Source organism: Cherax quadricarinatus, chromosome 65, assembly GCF_038502225.1.
Source record: "Cherax quadricarinatus isolate ZL_2023a chromosome 65, ASM3850222v1, whole genome shotgun sequence".
Classification (NCBI taxonomy): Eukaryota; Metazoa; Arthropoda; class Malacostraca; order Decapoda; family Parastacidae; genus Cherax; species Cherax quadricarinatus.
The window spans coordinates 14,331,728-14,354,173 of NC_091356.1; the positions used below are offsets into that span (position 1 = coordinate 14,331,728).

At 38.2% G+C, this 22,446-nt stretch overlaps 1 protein-coding gene across 3 annotated transcripts in view; it reads left to right on the forward strand.

Annotated features, from left to right (window-relative positions):
* The window catches only part of Neos (nuclear receptor coactivator protein neosin), a 172,944-nt gene that overhangs the window by 102,873 nt on the left and 47,625 nt on the right, over positions 1 to 22,446 (forward strand). For all 3 annotated transcript variants that reach the window (XM_053793816.2, XM_053793818.2, XM_053793817.2), the window contains exon 7: positions 4,535 to 4,734. In XM_053793816.2, the coding sequence (XP_053649791.1) occupies positions 4,535 to 4,734 (200 nt within the window). The remainder of the gene's footprint in view (positions 1 to 4,534; positions 4,735 to 22,446) is intronic.

Sequence of the window (22,446 nt, forward strand, 5' to 3'; positions counted from 1 at the left end):
TCACAAATTTTCATTGTGGATTCTGTGAGTCGTCCTAGGATGCATGCATGATTATTATGGTATCCATGTTGAATTATTTTCCAGAGCACCCTAATTGGTGGTTTACAAGTACTATCTGTGTCGGATAACTTGGTAAATGGTTCGTAAATAATAAGCCTTCAATATGGCTATAAAATTAATCCTTTGTTTTTGGGAAGAAACGTAGCCCTGATATACAATATGTGGAAAAGCCATTAAAGTTAAGGGTATGGCATAGGGTATTAACAAGGAGGAGCAAGAGTTTGTCACTGAAGCATTTTTTCATCAGCTGCTCAAAAAAAAGAACCATTTCAGAAACATACAGTAGTCGGTTACCCATGATTTCTTGATGAAGCACAAAATTACTGGGAGATTGTTTGCAGAAGCCCTTCATTGCCCTTGTCATTTCAGAGTGGTACACAAACATGGGTTTAAGCTTGAAAGCCCCTACTACTTTACCATCCACAAGAAGTATAAGATGGTCCTTGGCTGCCTCAAACCCTCGTGCAGTCTTCTCTCCACTGGATATGTAGGTTCTTGATGGCATCAGCGTCAAAAATTGTCCAGTTTCGTCAATATTAAACACATGCTATAGGTGGCTTTAAGCTACCATCATTAATGATTTTCTTCAGAGCAGTAGCAGTGTTTCATTCACTGTGATTTGGTATTGATGGCAACAACTTATAATTATTATCACCTATCCTTCATGACATTGTAATAAGAGCCAGCAGCTTTGATTTATGTATTTACATCCTCGCCAGTTACCTGAGTACGTATTATGCAAGATGTTAAGTTCAAGTTTCCGGAGAGGTTTTTTTTTTCCACTTCAAATTTTTTTTTTATTTTTTGTGACTTCACCCCCTTTCCTTTCCTTTCCTTTTTTTTTTTTTTTTAATCTTCAAGAAAACTCTTGGTAACTGGAAACTTTCATTGATTTTGGCCCTCAGTTCAGACATTGCAAAACCTCTCCATGTTATTAAATAATTGTTATTGAGTTACTCTAACAACGATATGATTCAGGATATTTTTTTCATGAGTGGTGGGACTATGTATTGGGTTAAAAAGAGGACATAGCAAATTCTGCACTACAACTGTTGAAAAAGAAAAAAAAAAATAGTGGAGGGAAGATGGAACCTCATGAGCACAGCTCTGTTTGTGTAGCTGTGAATAGGTAATTACTCTTCGGAAGTTGCTGTTACTTTTATAACATTGAACACAGATACTGAACATTGTTTTTCTTTGAGTTTTGGTAATATTTACGTGGCTTCACGGCAACATTAATCTGCTGTTAACTAACAACTTTTGTGTCCAGCAGGCTTTTAGCTTTCACATCACTGCAATCTTTGTCATTTTTATGGTCATTTATGTTTTTGGCTGGGTTTAAAAGTATTAATTATTCTCATATGCATCAAAATCTGCACTTGAGAGAAGCATGAGACAATGTAGTCATGTTAAACATTTACTACAAAGTCAATTTGTCAGTTTACACAGCCACTTAGTATGCTAATCTCAGCCTCACTGTGTGTAAATTGACCCTCTCGGCAGGTGTGTTTCATTGTCATGAAGTGGTCAGGGTTGAGGCTAAACCGGCACAACCAAAATTCCATCATGAACATAAAGCAAAACGTATAAGGTACCCCTCCTTCCCTAAAATGCAAAAAAGATGTATAATACTTACCACTATAGCACTATCCTAAGTAGACATAACACTATAGTAGGCATGGGAATGTATAATTATGGCATAATGTATAATACACTGTATTTGAATGTAGGTTAGGCATAAAATGCACACACAACATATTTTGGCTTTCAGTTTCGGTACACTTATTTTATATAAGTTAAGCATCACATGGGATAAGCAGTTTTTGAAGGAGTTACATATTAATAAAATTGCTATTGAAATCATTCCATTTTAATTTATATGGTGTCATAATGACTGCCTCAGCTTCTGCTATTAGCCTACCTCAGTTTTTTCAACAACTCGTTGCACGTTTCTTGTACAGTACTTACAGTCTTGCTTTTTGTTACGTTTACCAGTCAGCAGCATGCACAACAATTGTGAAATTACATTTTCAGTAGACATATCAATGTAGAAGGTATGGGAATATGTAATTACATGTTTATTATCTCAAGGTGTTTCAGATTCAGTCTGTGATATCATGTAATTTTTAGTTTCTAGTGGTTGCAGCACATACTAATAGCTCTTCTAACCCATTTTTTTATCTTCTCCTAGTCTCTGTAAAGCTCACCTTTCTAGTATCCCTTCAGCACTTGCTTTTTCCTAGTTTATAGGTATGACCTCTTTGTTGTCTCCATTGATAGTGCTAGGACATCTTCCTCATTAGTAATATTTGATGAATTTTTTTGTGGTTGCCACTATGGGTGTGGCAAAGCATTGGTGAGTATCAGCTAATGTCAATGGTATTGGTATCAGCTTTCAGTTGAGTATCAGTAGTGATATCAAGGGTTACTGGCTGTTTTTGATGGTATTGGTAGGTAATGGCTAATTTTGATGGTATCAGTATTGGCCTAAAATTGAGTATTGGTATCAGCAAAAAATTTGGTATTGTCCCATCACTAGTTATGTTTACTCTTGTCTTTCTATCAGCCATTAATTGCATGTCTAATGCCTTCAGCCTTACTTTACACCTATTTTGTAGGTCTTCTTTGATCTTTTTCTCTTTTGTCCACATGTTTTATTAGATGCTAACACCATCCAGCTCCATAATATTCCAGTTTTTGTCTGACATATGTTATAAACAGGTTTTGGAGCTAGGCTTGCATAGAATGCGGCTCATTTACTAACTGCTGTGCCATTGTACAAATTTTAAAGAGTATAAAAGTGAAGTTCATATAGGTTCCTCTTTATTCTTGCACTTCAACAATAGCATTGTCTAGTCTATCCCAATTACTGTATTCATATATTTTGATACTTTTCCATTTTTGCTATAGACAGACATCTTTCTTTTACATGCTCATCACTCCTGCAACATTCTTTCCCTCCTTCATTCTTTAATATGTTCTATCCTTTATAAACTCATCTGTTGATATATTTACTCGCAAGTATGAATATGATAATGATATACAATAACAACAAATTGATAAGAAAGACGCACATGCAACATTTAGGTATCTATGCTGAAACATGTAGGTGAAATGTTTTGATATAAAGATACCTAAATGTTGCACATGTGTCATATTTATCAACTTGCAAGTATCTGATAGCATTCTCTTTCTCCACATTCCTTATTTCCTTCTTTTATTCCTTAAATTTTTATTCTCACCTGTTGTGCCCCCTGGCTGGTTTGACCTTACAGTACTTTTAGTACAGCATGAGAGTGTAGGCTGCGACAGTCAATGACTTGACATAGTGTGGGTTTGGAACTGCTGGCATTGGCTCATCTACCACCCCCTTTCAAGGGAGATGCCTTGATGCTGAAGGGCTCTTGATTCCAGGAATTGTAGATACCCTTCCCTTCCTTGGATCAAACCTGATAGCCTCCTTTCCTAAGGTGTTGCATAACCCCTACATGTTTAGTGCTTCCCCAAGAATACAATATTGGGTAATTTGCATTGTGATGTCTTCACACACACAGTGCTGAATATTTGATAGTGAATGCATTTTCTCTTTTTGGATTATCATACCTTGCTGAATGGTGGCCTGTGTGAAAGACTCATGTGCCATGACAGCATATAAAGGGTGTGTTGTATGAGGTTGAGAATCATGCAGCAAAATTTCATTACAGTAACTTAGTAGGACCCATAGGTCAATCATGATTGCAAGGAATCATTATTATTATTGTATGTACTTAATTATATTTAAGTGGGTTGGAGGTCATAAGAAGACTGTATCTATTTTTTTCCCCACATGGCTTTGATATATGTAGTTTACTGTTGTCGAAGGTATGGTAAGTTGAGGAATCTGCTCACTTGTATTAGCTAATATACACTGTATTTACCTTTGTGACTTAGAATCTAGGTTACTACACATTTGAAACATGTTTCTCTGGACTATCTTGCCAACACTTGGGCAAATTAATTTGATATGTGAAGCTGCATGCCTTCATGCAGTATTCTACACTGTCTTGATATAATATTTAGATACTTTGATATCCAGTTATTTCAGAATTTTTTGTATTGTACACAAATTATGGGTCAGAATTTTCTCATGGCTGTTTAAGTTTAATGTTAAATTTGATGCCATATCTTATAACATTATTTGTCTCTTGGGAAATATAATACAGTTAGTATAGGTTGAAATACATCAATTCTCAGTAAGGAATTGAAATACTGTTGTAGGAGTATAAAGGATATACATTGGTGAAATTAAAAATAGAGAGTATAGTAAGTTGCATATATGAAATTGTCGTTTTTTTTAATTGTAACAATATTAAGGTAACTTCTCATGTTTCTGCAGCTTAAGTTTGTGTTTTGTAATGATGTAAATTGGAGTAGAATTAAGGACAGTAGATGAATAGAAAAGTCAGACTGATATTGATTATTTTCCATCCTACAGAGATTATGCAGAGAACATTGAAGCACAATTAAAGTCTTTCAATATGATTGTGGACCTGTTGTTCCCACCCCCGGACATTCCTCCATCACAGGTGTTGACAGACCTCAGCCAGCGGAGATGTCTCTATGCCATCTTTGTTACAGGAGATAATGAGAACCATCGCTCTCTGACGCTGAACATTCTTCATGGCACTCCACAAGGTATGGCCAAATTGGAAAAACAATTTAAATATCAAGACATCTTGATGAGAAAATCACTGGAAAAAAATCATCTGAATAACAATGTCTTTTGGAGTTGTTTGGCTTATGTCTTGTGAAAGAAATGATAATGAAAATGAAGCATAAAAAATGATGAAAACAATAATTTTTTACCTCTGTGGCTGTCTCCCACCAAGGTAGGGTAACTCAGAAAAGGAAATACATTCACCATCATTTGTTTAATAGTAGTTTTGCCAGAATTTTACTAACATTAGAATTCAAATTGCTCTCCAACTGCAACATTCCCAACCCTTCCTTCAGAGTGCAGACACTACCTTTCCCATTGCTATGACTCAAGTGTGGCTAATACTCATTTGAGTTGTGAATAGTAAGAGTGAAGTCAGCAGGTGAACTTCAATGAACAATGCCTAATAACACTTTTTCATATGTAAATAATAGAATGTTTTTTAAAAATTTTCATTAAATTTGTATTTTTTTTTTGTTACACTTAAATTGTTTTAAGATATTTTGTACCATAGTTGCAATGTTGATTTTGCTCTTACTATCAATACCCTCTCATTGTGCACATGCACATGCACTTAGCCACACTTGTGTATATCTGGGCTGGGACAGGATAATAATAGAAAGGGAATAGCTGAGAGAATATGTGAAAACCTGTCAGTCATAGAGAAGAGCAGCAGACAAGGGTCCAGGAAGAGGGAGCACCCACCCTCAATGAACTCCTCCATTTTCGTTCCCAACCACTTTCCCGGTGCGCCCATCTCTGGGCTAGTCCCTACTTCCCCAGTTCCAACACTAAACATCCAGTCTCTTCCTTTTCGCACCCTTTCCTGCCTACAACCTTATTCCTAACTCATCTCCTGGTAATGATGTGCATACCAACCCCAGCCCTACTTCTACTCTTGTCAGATGAGAAACACGAAGAAAGTGTAGACAGTGCAAACCAGTGTATGGCAAGGGAAAGTAGGCTCAGAGTGTGGTACACACATGCAGATGGATTATCAGACAACAGTGATGATACACAAATAACCCGCACATAAAAGAGTTATTTATGTTATTAACAGTGATGAGTTTGAAGAACAGATAGCTGAGGTAATCCCAAATATTGTAGCTGTCACAGAGACAAAGCTGACCAAAATATTTTCAGATGCCATATTTCCAGCAGGATATCAAATGGTATTTTGTTCTACATAATGGCAGTGGATGGAAAGTTTAATAATATGGTACACTGATTTAGAACCAACACCAGAAATATGTAAGGAAAGGTAATAATTTGTGAGTTCTGTACAATTCTTCCTTCAAGGAAAGAGCCTTGATACTACTGAAGGGTTTTTGATCAAGGATTTGAAACTGCACTCTTTTTTTTTTTCTTGTGTCAAGCATGATTAAACCCACCTATTCCATTATTCAGTGCTGTATGATACTTGTGGGTTTAGCAGTTGCTTGTGAACATACTAGTATTTTCGGAGTTCTGCATTATGGAGTTACAAGTGACGAATTATAAAATTTACAGATTCCTTAGAGAGTATGAGTGTGTGAAAGCTGTAGCTTTGCAGCAGTAAGCTAAACGATGGATGAAAACTTAAAAGGTTAGTTAACTGGTGAATTAGCTGTCTTAGGAATTACTGTACATCAAGAAGTTTAGTGGGAAAGGCAGCAGGGATAGATGGAGGAAAGACTATGATGAAGAAAGCAGGAGGAAATATAGTTTTTGGAATAGTACATTTGTTTAACTCTTTGACTGTTTTGGTCGTATATATACGTCTTACGAGCCACCGCTTTTGATGTATATACGTATAGTCACAAATTCTAGTGGCTTCAAATCAAGCAGGAGAAAGCTGGTAGGCCTACATGTGAGAGAATGGGTCTGTGTGGTCAGTGTGCAACATATAAAAAAATCCTGGAGCACGCAGTGCATAACGAGGAAAAAAAACTCCGACAGTTTTTTTAATTAAAATGCTGAATTTGTGGTCTATTTTCGTATAGTATTTATGGTTGTATTCTCGTTTTCTTGTTCTCATTTGATAGAATGGAAAACATACTATAGAAATAGTGGTGATTTTGATTGGTTTTACTATGAAAAGAGCCTTGAAATGGAGCTCAAAGTAGGGGAAATGTTTGATTTTTGCCGATGTTCAAAAGTAAACAAATGATGTAATTTTCCAATAAATGTCCAAGTACCCATTCTAATATGCAGTCATGAGTGGGTTATGTTATTTATACAATTATTACAATATTGCAGTAGTCTGCATAATAGTAAATCTTCTATTTTTTGTTTGAATAAAAATTCAAAATAGAAAGCAAGAGTAATATCAGAGGGGCCTGGAGACATGACTGATGAACAAAGAAAATGTTATTTTAGAGCCAAGAATGTCTGCATTGTTCATTCTGGACCCTATTTTGAAACTCGTATTTTTTAATTTTCGTGAAATTGGCCAAATTGCAAATTTCTTACCACGTTATTGGGTAGTTGAAATCGGTAAATGGGCAGTTTCTTGTACTCAATCGATAGAAAAAATGAAGTTCTAAAGAAATAGCTATGAGTTTGGTCGACTGGAACAATGAAATTAGCCGAAAATAGGGCTCAAAGTGGGCAAAATCGCCAATTCGTAAATATCACCGAGGTCGCTAACTTCGCGAAAGCGTAATTCCATCAGTTTTCCATCAAATTTTATTCTTTTGGCGTCATTACAATCGGGAAAAGATTCTCTTATTATTTCATAAGAAAAAATAATTTTTTTTTTTTTGGGAAATTTTTGCGACACCAGGAGACACCTCAGGATTTGGGGTTGCGACAGTCAAGGGGTTAATGTATGTATGAAAGAAGGGGTAGATACCTAAACATTGGCTGAGAGAATCCATTTGCCCTTTCTGTAGAGAAAAAACGAGGGAGAGAGTGTAAAAATTATATTAAAGAATGCAGATTTGTTAAAAAGATTTATGAAAAAATGCAGAAATTATTTTAGCCAATGAACAACATAGATTTAGGAAGAAATTGGGATGTTTGTATCAAGAGGTAATTAAGCACATAAATATGTAGTATGCTATAAATAATAAGGAGTTGTTTTGTTACATTTACAGATTTGTAGGAGGCCTACAACAGTGTGAATAAAGAAGTGATGTGGCTGGTGATGTAAAATTATGGAACAGGTATTATGTTTTAAAAAGCTATAGTGTTGTTAACCCTTTGGGGGTCGACAGGTCCTCTCAGAGACTTGTTCTCAGGGTCAGCCAAATTTAAAAAAAAAAAAAAAATCTTATGAAAAGATAGAGAATCTTTTCCCAATCATAATGACACCAAAAGTATGAAATTTGATGGAAAACTTACGGAATTATGCTCTTGCGAAGTTAGCGGACTCAACAATGTTTACGCGTCAGCGATTTTGCCCACTTTGAACCCTATTTTCGGCCAATTCCAGTGTACTAGTCGACAAAAATCATAACTATTTCTCTAGAACTCCATTTTTTCTATCGAATGAGTACAAGAAACCATCCATTTACCGATTTCAACTATCAAATAAAGTGGTCAGAATTTAGCAATTTTGCCAATTTCACACAAATTTCAAAAGATGCCAATTTCCGAATAGGGTCCAGAATAAACAAGAAAGACATTCCTGGCACTAAAATAACAAGTTCTCTGTTCATTAGTCACATCCCTAGGCCCCTCTTATATTTATTTGGCCTTCCACTTTGAATTTTTATTCTTACAAAAAAAAAAAAATAAGATTTACTGTTATGCAAACTACTGCATTAGTGTAGAAATGGTATAAATAATATCAGCACACTTGTAAAAGAATATCAGACTCACCAGTTAACGTGTATTGGACACTTGGCATGATTTGTTTACTTTTGAACTTTGGTAAAAATCGAACATTTCTGTTACTTTGAGCTCAATTTCAAGGTACTTTTCATTGTAAAACCAGTCAAAATCATCTCAATTTCTGTAATATGTCTTCCATTCTATAAAATGAGACCAAGAAAACTAGAATACAACAATAAATACCATATGAAAATACAGTGCAAAGTCGCTGTTTTAATCCAAAAACACGGTCAAAGTTTTTTTTTTCTCATTATGCACTGTGTGCTGTAGGATTTTTTTTATACTACACACACTGACCACATAGACCCATTCTTTCATATGTAGGCCTACCAGCTTTCTCTCACTAGATTTGAGGGCGCTAGAATTTAGGCGTACTAGTACGTCAAAAACCCTGGGTTGTAAGACGTACTAGTACGTCCGAAACCCCCAAAGGGCTAAGAGAAGAGATAGTAAGCAATAGTTTTCAGTGAAGATAGCATTTGATAGGGAAAGATGATGTCCTGGAGGTGGGAAGTACAGTGCCTACAATGTAAAGGAGGGGTTTGGGATATTTGCTGTTTAGAAGGACATCTAAACTGTCATATCTTTGCACTTCTGGCAAGACAGTGATAATGTGAATGATGGTGAAAGTGTTTCTTTTTCGGGTAACCCTGCCTTGGTTAGAGACGGCCAGTGTGTTAAAAAAAGGGGGGGGGGGGAATTACTAAACGTGTGGGCACAAAAGATAATGAATCAAATATAATGTGAGAGTTGTTCTTTTGTTGATGATGCAATGCTTTTGAAGTATTTAGAAGAAAAGTTGGTAAAGGAGTTTAGGAGGATGTGTAGAAGACAAAAGTTGAGTGAGCACAGAAAAAGAACAAGGTGATGAGATTAAGAATATTGGGAAAGGAGAAGGTTGTATATCAGATTGGAATATAAAAGAATGAGATATATGGTGTTTACTTAAGAGTGGATGGGTTAATGTAAGATGAGTTAAATCACAGAAGAGATTAGGGAAAGAATATAGGAACAATGTTAAGGGATCTGTGTAAAGAAAGAAAGAAAGGCATTAGGAAACATATAATAATTGAATGTATTATAAGTATAGCTTTTATATGAGTGCAAAGCACAATTTTGAATGCTGCAGCATGTAGGCTGTCAGATGTAGACTAGAGGAAGTGGAAATGCTTCATCTGAGAGAAATTTATAAATATTATGTAGAGAGTGAGAAGTGAGGAAGTGTGTGGACACACAGGCTGTCCAGTTGAGATGGTTTGATCATGTAGAAGGACAGCAAAGTAGGTTGATCAAGAGCATTTATGAATCTATGGTTGATAAAATTAGGCATAAGAGATGTCTGAGGAAGGGTTGGAAGGAGGAAATGAATGAGGTTTTGAGAGGTAGTAGCTTTAGTATCCATGAAGATGTATGTGAATGTGTTAGATTTGAGATTGAGTATGACAGGTGGTTAGTGGAATTTGAAGTGCTATTGAAATGCAAGCTTGATACTGTGCTGCAGTATCTGTCACAAGATTCAGAAAACCAGCAAACTAGACTCAAGTTTTGTTGTTGGATATTATGGTTGCTGCACTGTGAAAGATAAGGGAGTATGCTACCATTTAGTAGGTCTTTAGAGAATGATGTCCATGCTGGTGTGAAAAGACGGCTGAATGTAATTACCAATATGGTAATGTGTACACTTTAGGTTATCTTGCCTTGATTGCAAGGCAACACATTTTTTTAGAAAACAGGAAAACCATTCATAATAATGATCTAAACCTATTTTAAAGGAGTAGTCATGTTCTGTCAATAGTAAAAGAAAGGTATATAATGGCATTATAGTCTAGTAAAGAAAATATGGTATATTTTTAGTACCTGTTATACTTACAACTTTTCAAGTTTAAATTTTATAAATACCAAAGTATTTTAAGTTGTATGCTTGTGATAATTATTTATGTAACAGAAATAGTAATTCAGTGTTATGTATTCATTCATTATAAAGCATTTTGGCTGAATTCCAGAATCAGAGCCATCAAAATTGAATAAATGCAGACTGAAGGATGCGTCATCACACCAGTGCCATGCTTGGGGGAGAATTTGTGGGGGTGAAGCATTCATGGCATGCCTTGCTGTGTTGTAGGCTTTTCTTGTGTTGGCATGACTGATTTTACCATGTGATGCTGCACTGACAATCTTGGCTATAGGTTGTGTTCTATTATGGACTGGGTATGTTGTTCTGTCATCTATATCACTACATATGTTCTGTACCATCTCCTGTCAAGGCAGGAGATGGCTGGAAATATAAACACATATGCAGTATAATGTGATCCTTTATTGACAACGTTTCACCCACACAGTGGGCTTTTTCAAGTCACACACAGATCTACCTGGGGTGGAAGGTACGGGAGTATTTATAGTCATGTTCAGAATGTTGAGGTCAGGTGGAGAATGCTGCATCTGATGATCTACCGGATGGGGTTATAGAGTCTTGGGTAGCTTGGCAGGGGTATTGGACAAGTTGTGAGTAGACCTTCTGCAGTGTTCTATGTTCTTATGTGGGATAGCGATGAAGAAGTTTCTTGGCGAGTGGTTCAGCTATGTTATAGAAGCCGTTGTTCTGGTTGAAATTGTTGGTTATAGAGATAAACGATGATTCCAGGATTCTTCGGTATTGAGTGTTGTCTTCTGTGGCGATAAGTCTTGAGTTTCTGTAGTTAATTAAATGGTTGTGTGAATTGCAATGTTGTACACAGGCATTCCTTGTATTGTCAGTCCTGCTTGCATATTGGTGTTCTGAAATACGTGTTTTGAGGTCTCGTGATGTTTCACCCACATATAATTTGTTGCAGTCATTACAAGGGATTATGTATACCCCTGCAGAGGATGGAGGCTTGTCCTGTCTACTACTGGTGATGTCCTTGATGGTTGTGGTTGTGGAGGTAGATACTTGGAATGATGTATTGGAAAAGATGTTGGAAACATGTTTGGCAATGGAGTTGGTGGGAATGCATATGTGTTTATATTTCCATTGTGTCGGTATTTTATACCATTTATTTCCACCGCAGGAGATGGCTGTTGAGGTAAAAAAAAAAAAAAAGATGAGAAAGGGATAGATGTCCATTTCTGGTCCAGGAGGTTGGGTAGGCCATTGTTACATGTGTATTTCTGTGTCAGTGTTGGCGGACACTGAATGCATTTTCTAAGTATGGTACCGTATCATAGGTTACCATACTCGTATACCTTTGATATACTTCTGCAGGCATGCCCTGGGCCATGCTTGGCTTGTGACAAAAAGATTGCCAGCAGCATTTGGTGTTCCCAGGTTGTCACCCAACCATGTACAATACTAACTAAACCCAGTGTTGCTTAACTTCACTGATTGGATGAGAAGTTGTGTATTTAGTGTGGTTTCGCTGTTGATGCTACCAAGTATTTCAGAAACACTGCACTTCTAGGTATCTGCACTTCAAAGGTTGAGTGATTGAGTAGAAATTATAGCTGTTTGGTCATTAAATTATGCTGTGCTTTTGGCAAAGGGGAGGGGGGACGACATGAACAGCATGCTGCAGCACACATCCTAAAATTTCTTGTGTCATTATAACTAAAATCAATACTTTCTAGTTCATTATAGTCACAGTGAGTTACACTTTAGTCATTATTGTTGCAGTCACTCATATAAGGCAGCGAATGCTTTCCTTCATGGTGGAATGTATTCAGTGTTGCATAATGTTGAGGGGCCAACTATATCTTGGGTTAGCCGAGTCATATTTTCATTATCCTCTCCTTGGATAATTACTTTTCACAAATAACCCATGGGATGTGGCCGGTTTGTTGAAAAGAAGAAGAAAATATACTTGTTGTAACTAGTTCCCCCTGTGGCAGTATATATAAATATATAATGCACCTTGTTTTTAAGATGTTTTAGATGTGAATACTCATGTGATAACAGTAGTTAAGGAAATATATTTGACTCTTACTAGGAGGGTTGGAATGTTCGCCTTTCTTTGGAGTAGGATGATTTAGTGCATGTTTCCAAGACGAACAAAATTTTTAACCCTTAAGCTGTCCAAACGTAGATCTACATTCACTCTTGCAGCGCTCTGAATATTTTGGAATTTTTTTTTTTTTTTAAATAGTGCATTTTTCTACATCTTCTTCTTTCAACGTACCAGCCGTATCCCACTGAGGTGGGGTGGCCCTAAAGGAAAAACGAAAGTTTCTCCTTTTAAATTTAGTAATATATACAGGAGAAGGGGTTACTAGCCCCTTGCTCCCGGCATTTTAGTCACCTCTTACGACACGCATGGCTTACAGAGGAAGAATGCTGTTCCACTTCCCCATGGAGATTTTTCTACATGTTATAGGATTAAAAAAAATTTTAGGGTCAGTACTTACCGAGATATAAGCCCGCGAAGTTGGCGCTGAATGATGAGGTGTCAGCAACATGGAGCACTTCTGCTTTTCTAATTTTCGTTGTTTTTATGTTATGATAATAATGTTTTGTTGCAGATCTTTTGATTTCATAGCCAATTCTTGTTGAGACACAAATGTTTGGTACTGAATTAGTAATCATACTGTCACAAACATACATGTTCACACTGATAGATGAATTTGTACACCAGGTTCAATCACATACTATTGTTTACATATATATACAGCCTCTCCTCGCTTAACTACAGAGTTCCATTCCAAAGACCACTTCGGTAAACGAATTTGTCGCTAAACAAGGTGTATACTACATGGTAGTAGATTTGTGTCAGCCATCTTTGATAGTGTTTTAATGTCACCTTTGCTCCATTCGTAACATTCTTAGTACGTATATTTTTAAATGTTTATACAGTAGTGTACTGAATATTGGAATAAACACAGTAGAGGAAATCAGCTCTAATATACACTACTTAGGTATGCATATTGGTCAGAGCCCATCGTAAGTCTGAATCGTCGGTAAACAAGTACATCACTAAGTGAGGAGAGGCTCTACAAGGTGTTTACAGGTCCCGTTTATGTTTCTAGAAGTTCACCATTTTATGATACTCAAAGAAGCATGGATTCATACAGAGTGCCACCCCACATTGCTGACATATGAATCGTGTGTCTTTTCGCACTTGGGGTCGCCTTGTAGTGTAAGCACACACAACACGCTTTTTCTGAGAATACTTCTTTGGGGTAGATGGTATCAGTATCAGGCAGTAACAGTTAGGGATTATTCTGTTGGGCACTTTCCCCTCTGGTTGTGTGGTGACAGGTCGCTGTGGAGGGGCAGGTACAGGTGTAGTACCATACTTTTTCACTATCTGCTTTATGACATTGAGGGTGAATTCCACATATCGCGTTGTCACTTCTCAGTCTTTATTTCATGCATGTTGAAGGCATTAAGTATTGCAATGTCTGCAAGGTGGAAAAACACTTATATACCACTTGCGACTCCTACGCACACAGTCAACAAACCCTATCATGTCACACTTGTCGACTAGTGTAAATCAATCAATCAGTCAGAGTTTATTCTCTATAAGGATTACAATGTGGGGTTTACAGATTTTGGTTATTGTGTGGTTTACATGTAATAAAATACTAATTACAGAGGGGGCCACTAGAACACCTAGCATAGCTAGGCATTTTGGGCAAACTTAAATAAATTCTTATCCCTAAATTATTACAAATTGTGGAGTAAGTTGACTAAATACTAAGTGACTAAATACTAGTCTGTGAGTTTAGCAATGTGAATGCTTTTGTTTTGGCACAATACATGATGGGATAAAGATAGAAATGTTAAAAGCAGGTGGGAATATAGTTTTGGAGTGGTTGGTGCAATTATTTAATAAATGTATGGAAGAGGGTAAGGTACCTAGGGATTGGCAGAGAGCATGCATAGTTCCTTTGTATAAAGGCAAAGGGGACAAAAGAGAGTGCAAAAATTATAGGGGGATAAGTCTGTTGAGTATACCTGGTAAAGTGTATGGTAAGAGTTATTATTGAAAGAATTAAGAGTAAAGACGGAGAATAGGATAGCAGATGAATAAGGAGGCTTTAGGAAAGGTAGGGGGTGTGTGGACCAGGTGTTTACAGTGAAACATATAAGTGAACAGTATTTAGATAAGGCTAAAGAGGTCTTTGTGGCATTTATGGATTTGGAAAAGGCATATGACAGGGTGGATAGGGGGGCAATGTGGCAGATGTTGCAGGTGTATGGTGTAGGAGGTAGGTTACTGAAAGCAGTGAAGAGTTTTTACGAGGATAATGAGGCTCAAGTTAGAGTATGTAGGAAAGAAGGAAATTATTTCCCAGTAAAAGTAGGCCTTAGACAAGGATGTGTGATGTCACCATGGTTGTTTAATATATTTATAGATGGGGTTGTAAGAGAAGTAAATGCGAGGGTCTTGGCAAGAGGCGTGGAGTTAAAAGATAAAGAATCACACATAAAGTGGGAGTTGTCACAGTTGCTCTTTGCTGATGACACTGTGCTCTTGGGAGATTCTGAAGAGAAGTTGCAGAGATTGGTGGATGAATTTGGTAGGGTGTGCAAAAGAAGAAAATTGAAAGTGAATACAGGAAAGAGTAAGGTTATGAGGATAACAAAAAGATTAGGTGATGAAAGATTGGATATCAGATTGGAGGGAGAGAGTATGGAGGAGGTGAATGTATTCAGATATTTGGGAGTGGACGTGTCAGCGGATGGGTCTATGAAAGATGAGGTGAATCATAGAATTGATGAGGGGAAAAGGGTGAGTGGTGCACTTAGGAGTCTGTGGAGACAAAGAACTTTGTCCTTGGAGGCAAAGAGGGGAATGTATGAGAGTATAGTTTTACCAACGCTCTTATATGGGTGTGAAGCATGGGTGATTAATGTTGCAGCGAGGAGAAGGCTGGAGGCAGTGGAGATGTCATGTCTGAGGGCAATGTGTGGTGTGAATATAATGCAGGGAATTCGTAGTTTGGAAGTTAGGAGGAGGTGCGGGATTACCAAAACTGTTGTCCAGAGGGCTGAGGAAGGGTTGTTGAGGTGGTTCGGACATGTAGAGAGAATGGAGCAAAACAATGACTTCAAGAGTGTATCAGTCTGTAGTGGAAGGAAGGCGGGGTAGGGGTCGGCCTAGGAAAGGTTGGAGGGAGGGGGTAAAGGAGGTTTTGTGTGCGAGGGGCTGGGACTTCCAGCAGGCATGCGTGAGCGTGTTTGATAGGAGTGAATGGAGACAAATGGTTCTTAATACTTGACGTGCTGTTGGAGTGTGAGGAAAGTAACATTTATGAAGGGGTTCAGGGAAACCGGCAGGCCGGACTTGAGTCCTGGAGATGGGAAGTACAGTGCCTGCACTCTGAAGGAGGGGTGTTAATGTTGCAGTTTAAAAACTGTAGTGTAAAGCACCCTTCTGGCAAGACAGTGATAATAAAAAAAATAATAACATAGTTTCTATATTGGAGTATCACAGGCAAACTTATGACTAGTTAGGAATCATTATTTTAAGATTAAGATATGTATTTCTCTGCTTATAGTCAAATGGGTGAGTGAGTGAGTGTAAGTGTGAACCACCAGGTGGTTTTTATGTAGTTAGTTGACGGGGTGTATCAGGGATATAAGATGTTTTCTAACGGTAGTTTTGAAGGTGATGAATGTGTCTGCAGTTCTAGAGCTTTCAGGTAGGGTGTTCCAGATTTTAGGGCCTTTGACATATATTGAATTTTTGTAAAGGTTTATAGCCCTTGTGGCTTAGCGCTTCTTTTTGATTATAATAATGTAAAGGTTTAGTCGGACACGGGGAATGTCGTAGAGATGTTTGTGTCTGGTGTTATGCCTGTGGGTCCTGTCACAACTATCAAGAAAGCATTTTAGGTCAAGGTTAATATTGGAATTTAAGGTCCTGTATATGTAGATTGCACAGTAGTAAGTGTGGATGTTCTGAACAGGGAGTAAGTTTAGATCTATGAAGAGTGGGGGGGTGTGTTGCCAGGGATGGGATTTAGTGATTATTCTTACTGCGGCTTTTTGTTGGGTTATTATTGGCTTTAGGTGTGTTGCTGCAGTTGATCCCCAAGCACAAATAGCATAGGTGAGGTATGGATAAAAGAGTGAATGGTATAGTGTGAGAAGGGCATTTTGCGGCACGTAGTACCGTATCTTGGAGAGGATCCCAACTGTTTTGGATACTTTTTTTGATATGTGTTGGATATGGGTGCTGAAATTCAGGTTGTTGTTGAGGTATAGGCCTAGGAATTTGCCCTCATTTTGTCTGGCAGTTAGAGTGCTGTCGATCTTAATGTTAAGTTGCGCAGCACCTGGTCTGCTACCAAACATAATATAGTAGGTTTTGTCAGTGTTAAGTGTAAGTTTATTGGCTGTCATCCAAGTTGATATTTTGAGCAGCTCCTCATTAACAGTGGTGTTGAGGGTGGCAAGATTAGGGTGAGAGATAACATAAGTCGTGTTGTCAGCAAAGAGAATGGGTTTCAGGTGTTGGGATACGTTTGGAAGATCATTGATGTAAATGAGGAAGAGCAGGGGTCCAAGGACACTTACCTGCAGAACTCCAGTATCAAGTGGCTGTGTTGATGATGCTGTGTCTTTAACCCTTTGAGGGTCGACAGGCCCTCTCCGAGACTCGTTCTCAGGGTTGGCCAAATTTAAAAAAAAAAAAAAAATTTCTCTTATCAAAAGATAGAGAATCTTTTCCCGATCATAATGGCACCAAAAGTTTGAAATTTGATGGAAAACTTACGGAATTATGCTCTCGCGAAGTTAGCGGTCTTGGCGATGTTTACACTTTGGCGATTTTGCCCACTTTGAGCCCCATTTTCGGCCAATTACACTGTACTAGTCGACAAAAAACATGAATATTTCGCGAGAACTCCATTTTTTTTCTATCGAATGAGTGCAAGAAACCACCCATTTATCAATTTCAACTATCCAGTACAGTGGTCAGAATTTAGCAATTTTGCCAATTTCACACAAATTTCAAAAGATGCCAATTTCCGAATAGGGTCCAGAATAAACAAGAAAGACATTCCTGGCACTAAAATGACATTTCCTCTGTTCATTAGTCATGTGTCAAGGCCCTTCTTATATTCTTTTGCTTTCCTCTTTGAATTTTTATTCTCACAAAAAATAGAAGATTTACTGCTATGCAGACTACTGCATTAGTGTAAAAAATGGTATAATTAATATTGGCGCACTTGCAAAATAATATTAGACTCACCAGTTAACGTGTATTGGATGCTTGGCATGATTTGTTTACTTTTGAACTTTGGTAAAAATCGAACATTTCTGCTACTTTGAGCTCAATTTCAAGGAACTTTTCATTGTCAAACCAGTCAAAATCATCTCAATTTCTGTAATATGTCTTCCATTCTATAAAATGAGACCAAGAAAACTAGAATACAACAATAAATACCATACGAAAATACAGTGCAAAGTCGCTGTTTTATTCCAAAAAAATGGTCAAAGTTTTTTTTTTCTCATTATGCACTGTGTGCTGCAGGATTTTTTTTATAATATGCACACTGACCACATAGACCCATTCTTTCATATGTAGGCCTACCAGCTTTCTCCCACTAGATTTGAGGGCTCTAGAATTTAGGCGTACTAGTACGTCAAAAACCATGGGTTGTAAGCCGTACTAGTATGGCCCAAACCCTCAAAGGGTTAACCCTTTCAGGGTCGACAGGCCCTGTCAGAGACTTGTTCTCAGGGTCGGCCAAATTTCAAAAAAAAAAGAATTTTTTTTCTTATGAAAAAATAGAGTTTATTTTAATGAACATTATAGGCTAAACAAAAATTTTTTACCATCAATACTTTCCGAGATATGGAGGCGTGAAGTTGATGAAAAAGGGGCACCGTGTGGCAACATCGCTGACTGCCGTCATCCGGTATTCTTTTATTTACTTTCTTATGTACTAATTTCTATTATTTTTTAATTTTTCTTTTTCCAAGTAACTTTTATGGCCTGTGAGACCAGTATGATCAGTTTTTTGTAAGTTATTTCTTTTTCAATACTACACAATAAGGGCGTAAGCACTGTTGTCATTGTTTTGTTTACAAAAAATATTTGCACAAACAAACGATATGAAATGTTGTTTATTACTATTTTTCTATATTTTATATACACACATACAGCCACAGGGAATGTTTCTAGAAGTTCTGCAGCCTGTGGAAGTCTTTGAAACATTGTCATGCACAGTGGTGTTTTACATTTTTCACTCATAAAACGAGTGTCTCTGCGTTGTTGTGGGCGTTTTCTTGTATGTGCACAGACATAACACCTCTTTTGAGCCTTCTTCTTGAAAGCAGTAGCAGGCACTTTTACCAGGAAGTGATCACCATGCTTCAAACGAGAAGGAAGTTGTTGAAAATTTGGTGGGCAGTCTATTGCAGGTGCTGTTCCTTGGTACTTGAATACTATTTGTCTGATGACAGACAAACAGAATTCGCCATATGGTGGTTTGTTTCTGGTCCTCATCTTAAACATATTAGTATAAGCATTCAGCATGGAAATGTCCAGAAGATGTAAAAAGAGTTTTATGTACCACTTATAACTCTTGCGGACATAATCAGCAAACCCAATCTGCATGTCACATTTGTCCACTGAACGCATATTGAGGGTGTAGTCCATCACAGCTGCAGGTTTTAGAATGGGTTCATTGCTTTCTCTATGCTGCCTGCCAGTGTCTGCCATTTCATTAGGGTGAACTGATGACAGCAGTGTGACATCTCGTTTGTCATGCCACCGAAATGCCATGATGTCATTGGCAGCAAACGCCTGCACCTCACCTCTACAAGTGCCAGTGTCAAACTTGGGCATGTGTTATCGATTTGCACGCACTGTGCCACACACATCTGTCATGTTCACTCACAAAAAATCACTGAGTGTGGGGCTTGTGTACCAGTTATCTGTATATAATATATGCCCCTTACCAAGATATGGCTCCATCATTGTTCTAACCACATGACCAGAGATGCCCAATAACTTCCTGGTATTTTGCAATGTATAACTTCCAGTGTACACAATAATATCCAATACCAGACCACTGTAACAATCACAAACAATTTTATACCAAAGCATTTCCTCTTGCTTGGTATGTACTGCTTGAAAGAGAGTCTTCCTTTGAACAGAATCAAAGACTCGTCATTTACAAGCTTCCTGAAGGGATAAAAATACTTAATGAATTTCTCTTTCAGATACACAAACACATGCCTAATCTTATATAACCTGTCGTTTCTGTCAGGCCTGGTTTTGTCTGAGAAGTGAAGCATACATAACAGTAGCACAAATCGATTCACTGGCTTTATATCACTGAAACCTGGGGTTGCAATCAGGCAGTCTGTTGACCAGTATGATTTCACACTGTGCTTATACACATGTGGCATAAGCATTATTTTAGCAAAGAAAAGATACATCTCAGCCACAGTTGTCTCCTTCCACTGGTGTAGACGTGTTTTTGGTGAAAGTATTACGTTTGCCATCGTGTACTCGTAGTATGTGTTGCTTTCCATGAAAATACTTTCCATCAGGGGTTTGTCAAAAAATAACTCGAAACATTCCAGTTCACTGGCATTGTTCCCAAGTGTACAGGATGGCCGTATTCCACTTTGGCTGTCATCAAATGGTGGGGATTTGGAACAAAATTGACAGCTTCCTGCCAATCCCAGGTGCGGTCTGCTGGTGGGTACTGGACAATGACAGGTAGTTGTGGTTGTGGAGGCTGGTGTGGTAGGTGGGTGGGGGATGGTGGCCTTTGTTGTTGATCAGCTGAGGCAGCGGCGTGGGTGGCAGCGTGGGTGGCAGCATGGCCCACTGCTGGTGCCTCATGGCCTTCACCACCACTACCACCACCATGCACATTTTCCATCCCAATTGCAACGCTATCATCGTCATTTTCACTGTCTGTTCCTGTTGTACAGCCATGGGATTTACTCCGAGATGTACTCCTTCCCTTTGGAATAGCATATGGCACACTACCAGAGCGCATATATCGTCGTATATACTGACACTTCACTGGGGAATATTGCACTTCACTATCACTACTGGAACTAGTTTCAAGAGCTTGTAGTTCATATTCACTATCACTATCATCACAAATGCTCACATCTGAGTCTGGGATTTGGGAAATTAGGAGTTTCCTCTTTGATTCTGGTACGACTGAACGTGAACAAGACGGTCCAGCACCAGAGGTGGAAGGCTGAGGGTCGTGTGGGTTTTCCTCACTATTACTGATATTATGGCATTAGTTCCGGTCCGAACTTCACCAAAACCTTGAAACTCATCTTCACTGGCACTTCCATCTGTATTAGAACTGTCACTGGGGAACAAAAGTGCCCCAATTCGCCGAGGAGTGAGGAACTTCTTACTGCGAGGCATGGCGGACATTGTTTACAATGATGGTGTTCCCACAATGCACCACTGGGTCCCAGATTTTTTTCCTACTGCACACACTCACCACACAGACCCATTCTCTCACATCTAGGCCTACCAGCCTTTTCCCGCAAGATTTGACGGCGCTAGAATTTATGCGTACTAGCACATTAAAAACCCCTGCGTGTAAGCCGTACTAGTACGGCCGAAACCCTGAAAGGGTTAATGGTGGCATACTGATACCTATTAGTAAGGCAGGATTTGAAATGTGCAAGCGCATGGCCTCTTATACCACAATGGTCAAGTTTGTGGAGTAGGATGCCATGGTCTACTGTGTCAAAAGTTTTCTTAGGTCAAAAATTCCTAGTGGATATTCCTTATTTTCCAGTGCTGTGTAAAGCAGATCTAGCATTTTTACAATTGCATCATTACTGCTTTTATTTTTCCTGAATCCAAATTGGCAGGGGTTGAGTATGTTTTGTGCCGTTATAAATGAATACAGTCTCCTGTGCACGAGTTTCTCGAAGATTTTGGATAGCAATGGTAAGTTTGATATTGGCCTATAGTTGTTTACATCTCTAGGGTCTCCACCTTTATGTATTGGTGTAACCCTTGCTGTCTTGTAGTTTCGGGAAGGTGCTAGTTTCTAGTGACTTGTTAAAAAGTATTGAAGTAGCATGCGAAAGGACATGGGCCACTCGCTTGTACAATAATGGTGGGACATGAGACAGGTTCCCTGAGTTATTTTTAAGTGACTTTATAATCTCAGTGACTTCGGTGGGCTCAGTTGGTACAAGATAGAAGGAATTTGGGAAATTCCAATCTAGATAATCCCCGGCATGGGTGTTGGTACGTGGGATTTTACTGGCAAGATTAAATCCTATGGTTGAGAAGAAGTTGTTTATCTTGTTAGCTGTTTCAGTGGGATGCAGTGGTGTTTCATTAGGTTTAGTTAGGACAATATTCTTGTTTTTTTTTTTCAGTTTGTGGGTCCCCAGAATCTGGGAAAGTGTTTTCCAGGTTTTTTTTTATCTCTTCTTGTGTCAGTGAATCTGCTAGAGTAGCACAGTTGTTTGGCTTTCTTTATTACTTTTTTGAGAACTGATGAATAGTGTTTAAGAATATCTTTGTGTATTAAGCCCTGTCTATATTGCTTTTCATATTGGTGTTTCTTATCAATGGATTTCACAATGCTGCTGGTTAGCCATGGGCAACCGGGCCATTTATTCGTGATCTGTTTCGTTTTTATAGGACAATGTTTGTTGTATAGTCTAAGTAATTTGTTAAGAAAAATGTCTGTCCAATCATCAATGCCATTGGCCTTGGAGAATTCTGTAGGCCAGTCAACAGTCTCTAGGTCTGCTGTGAACTTCCTTATTGAGGCCTCATCATGGAGTCTAAATGAAACTTTGTTGTATTCCAGTGGTGGTTTACTGTTTGTTAAGAGGAAGGTAGGGTAGTGGTCTGTAGTGCTGTCTGTGATTATCCCTGACTTAAGGGGGGCTAGTATATTGGTCCATATGTGGTATATTATGGTTGCACTTGTCTCAG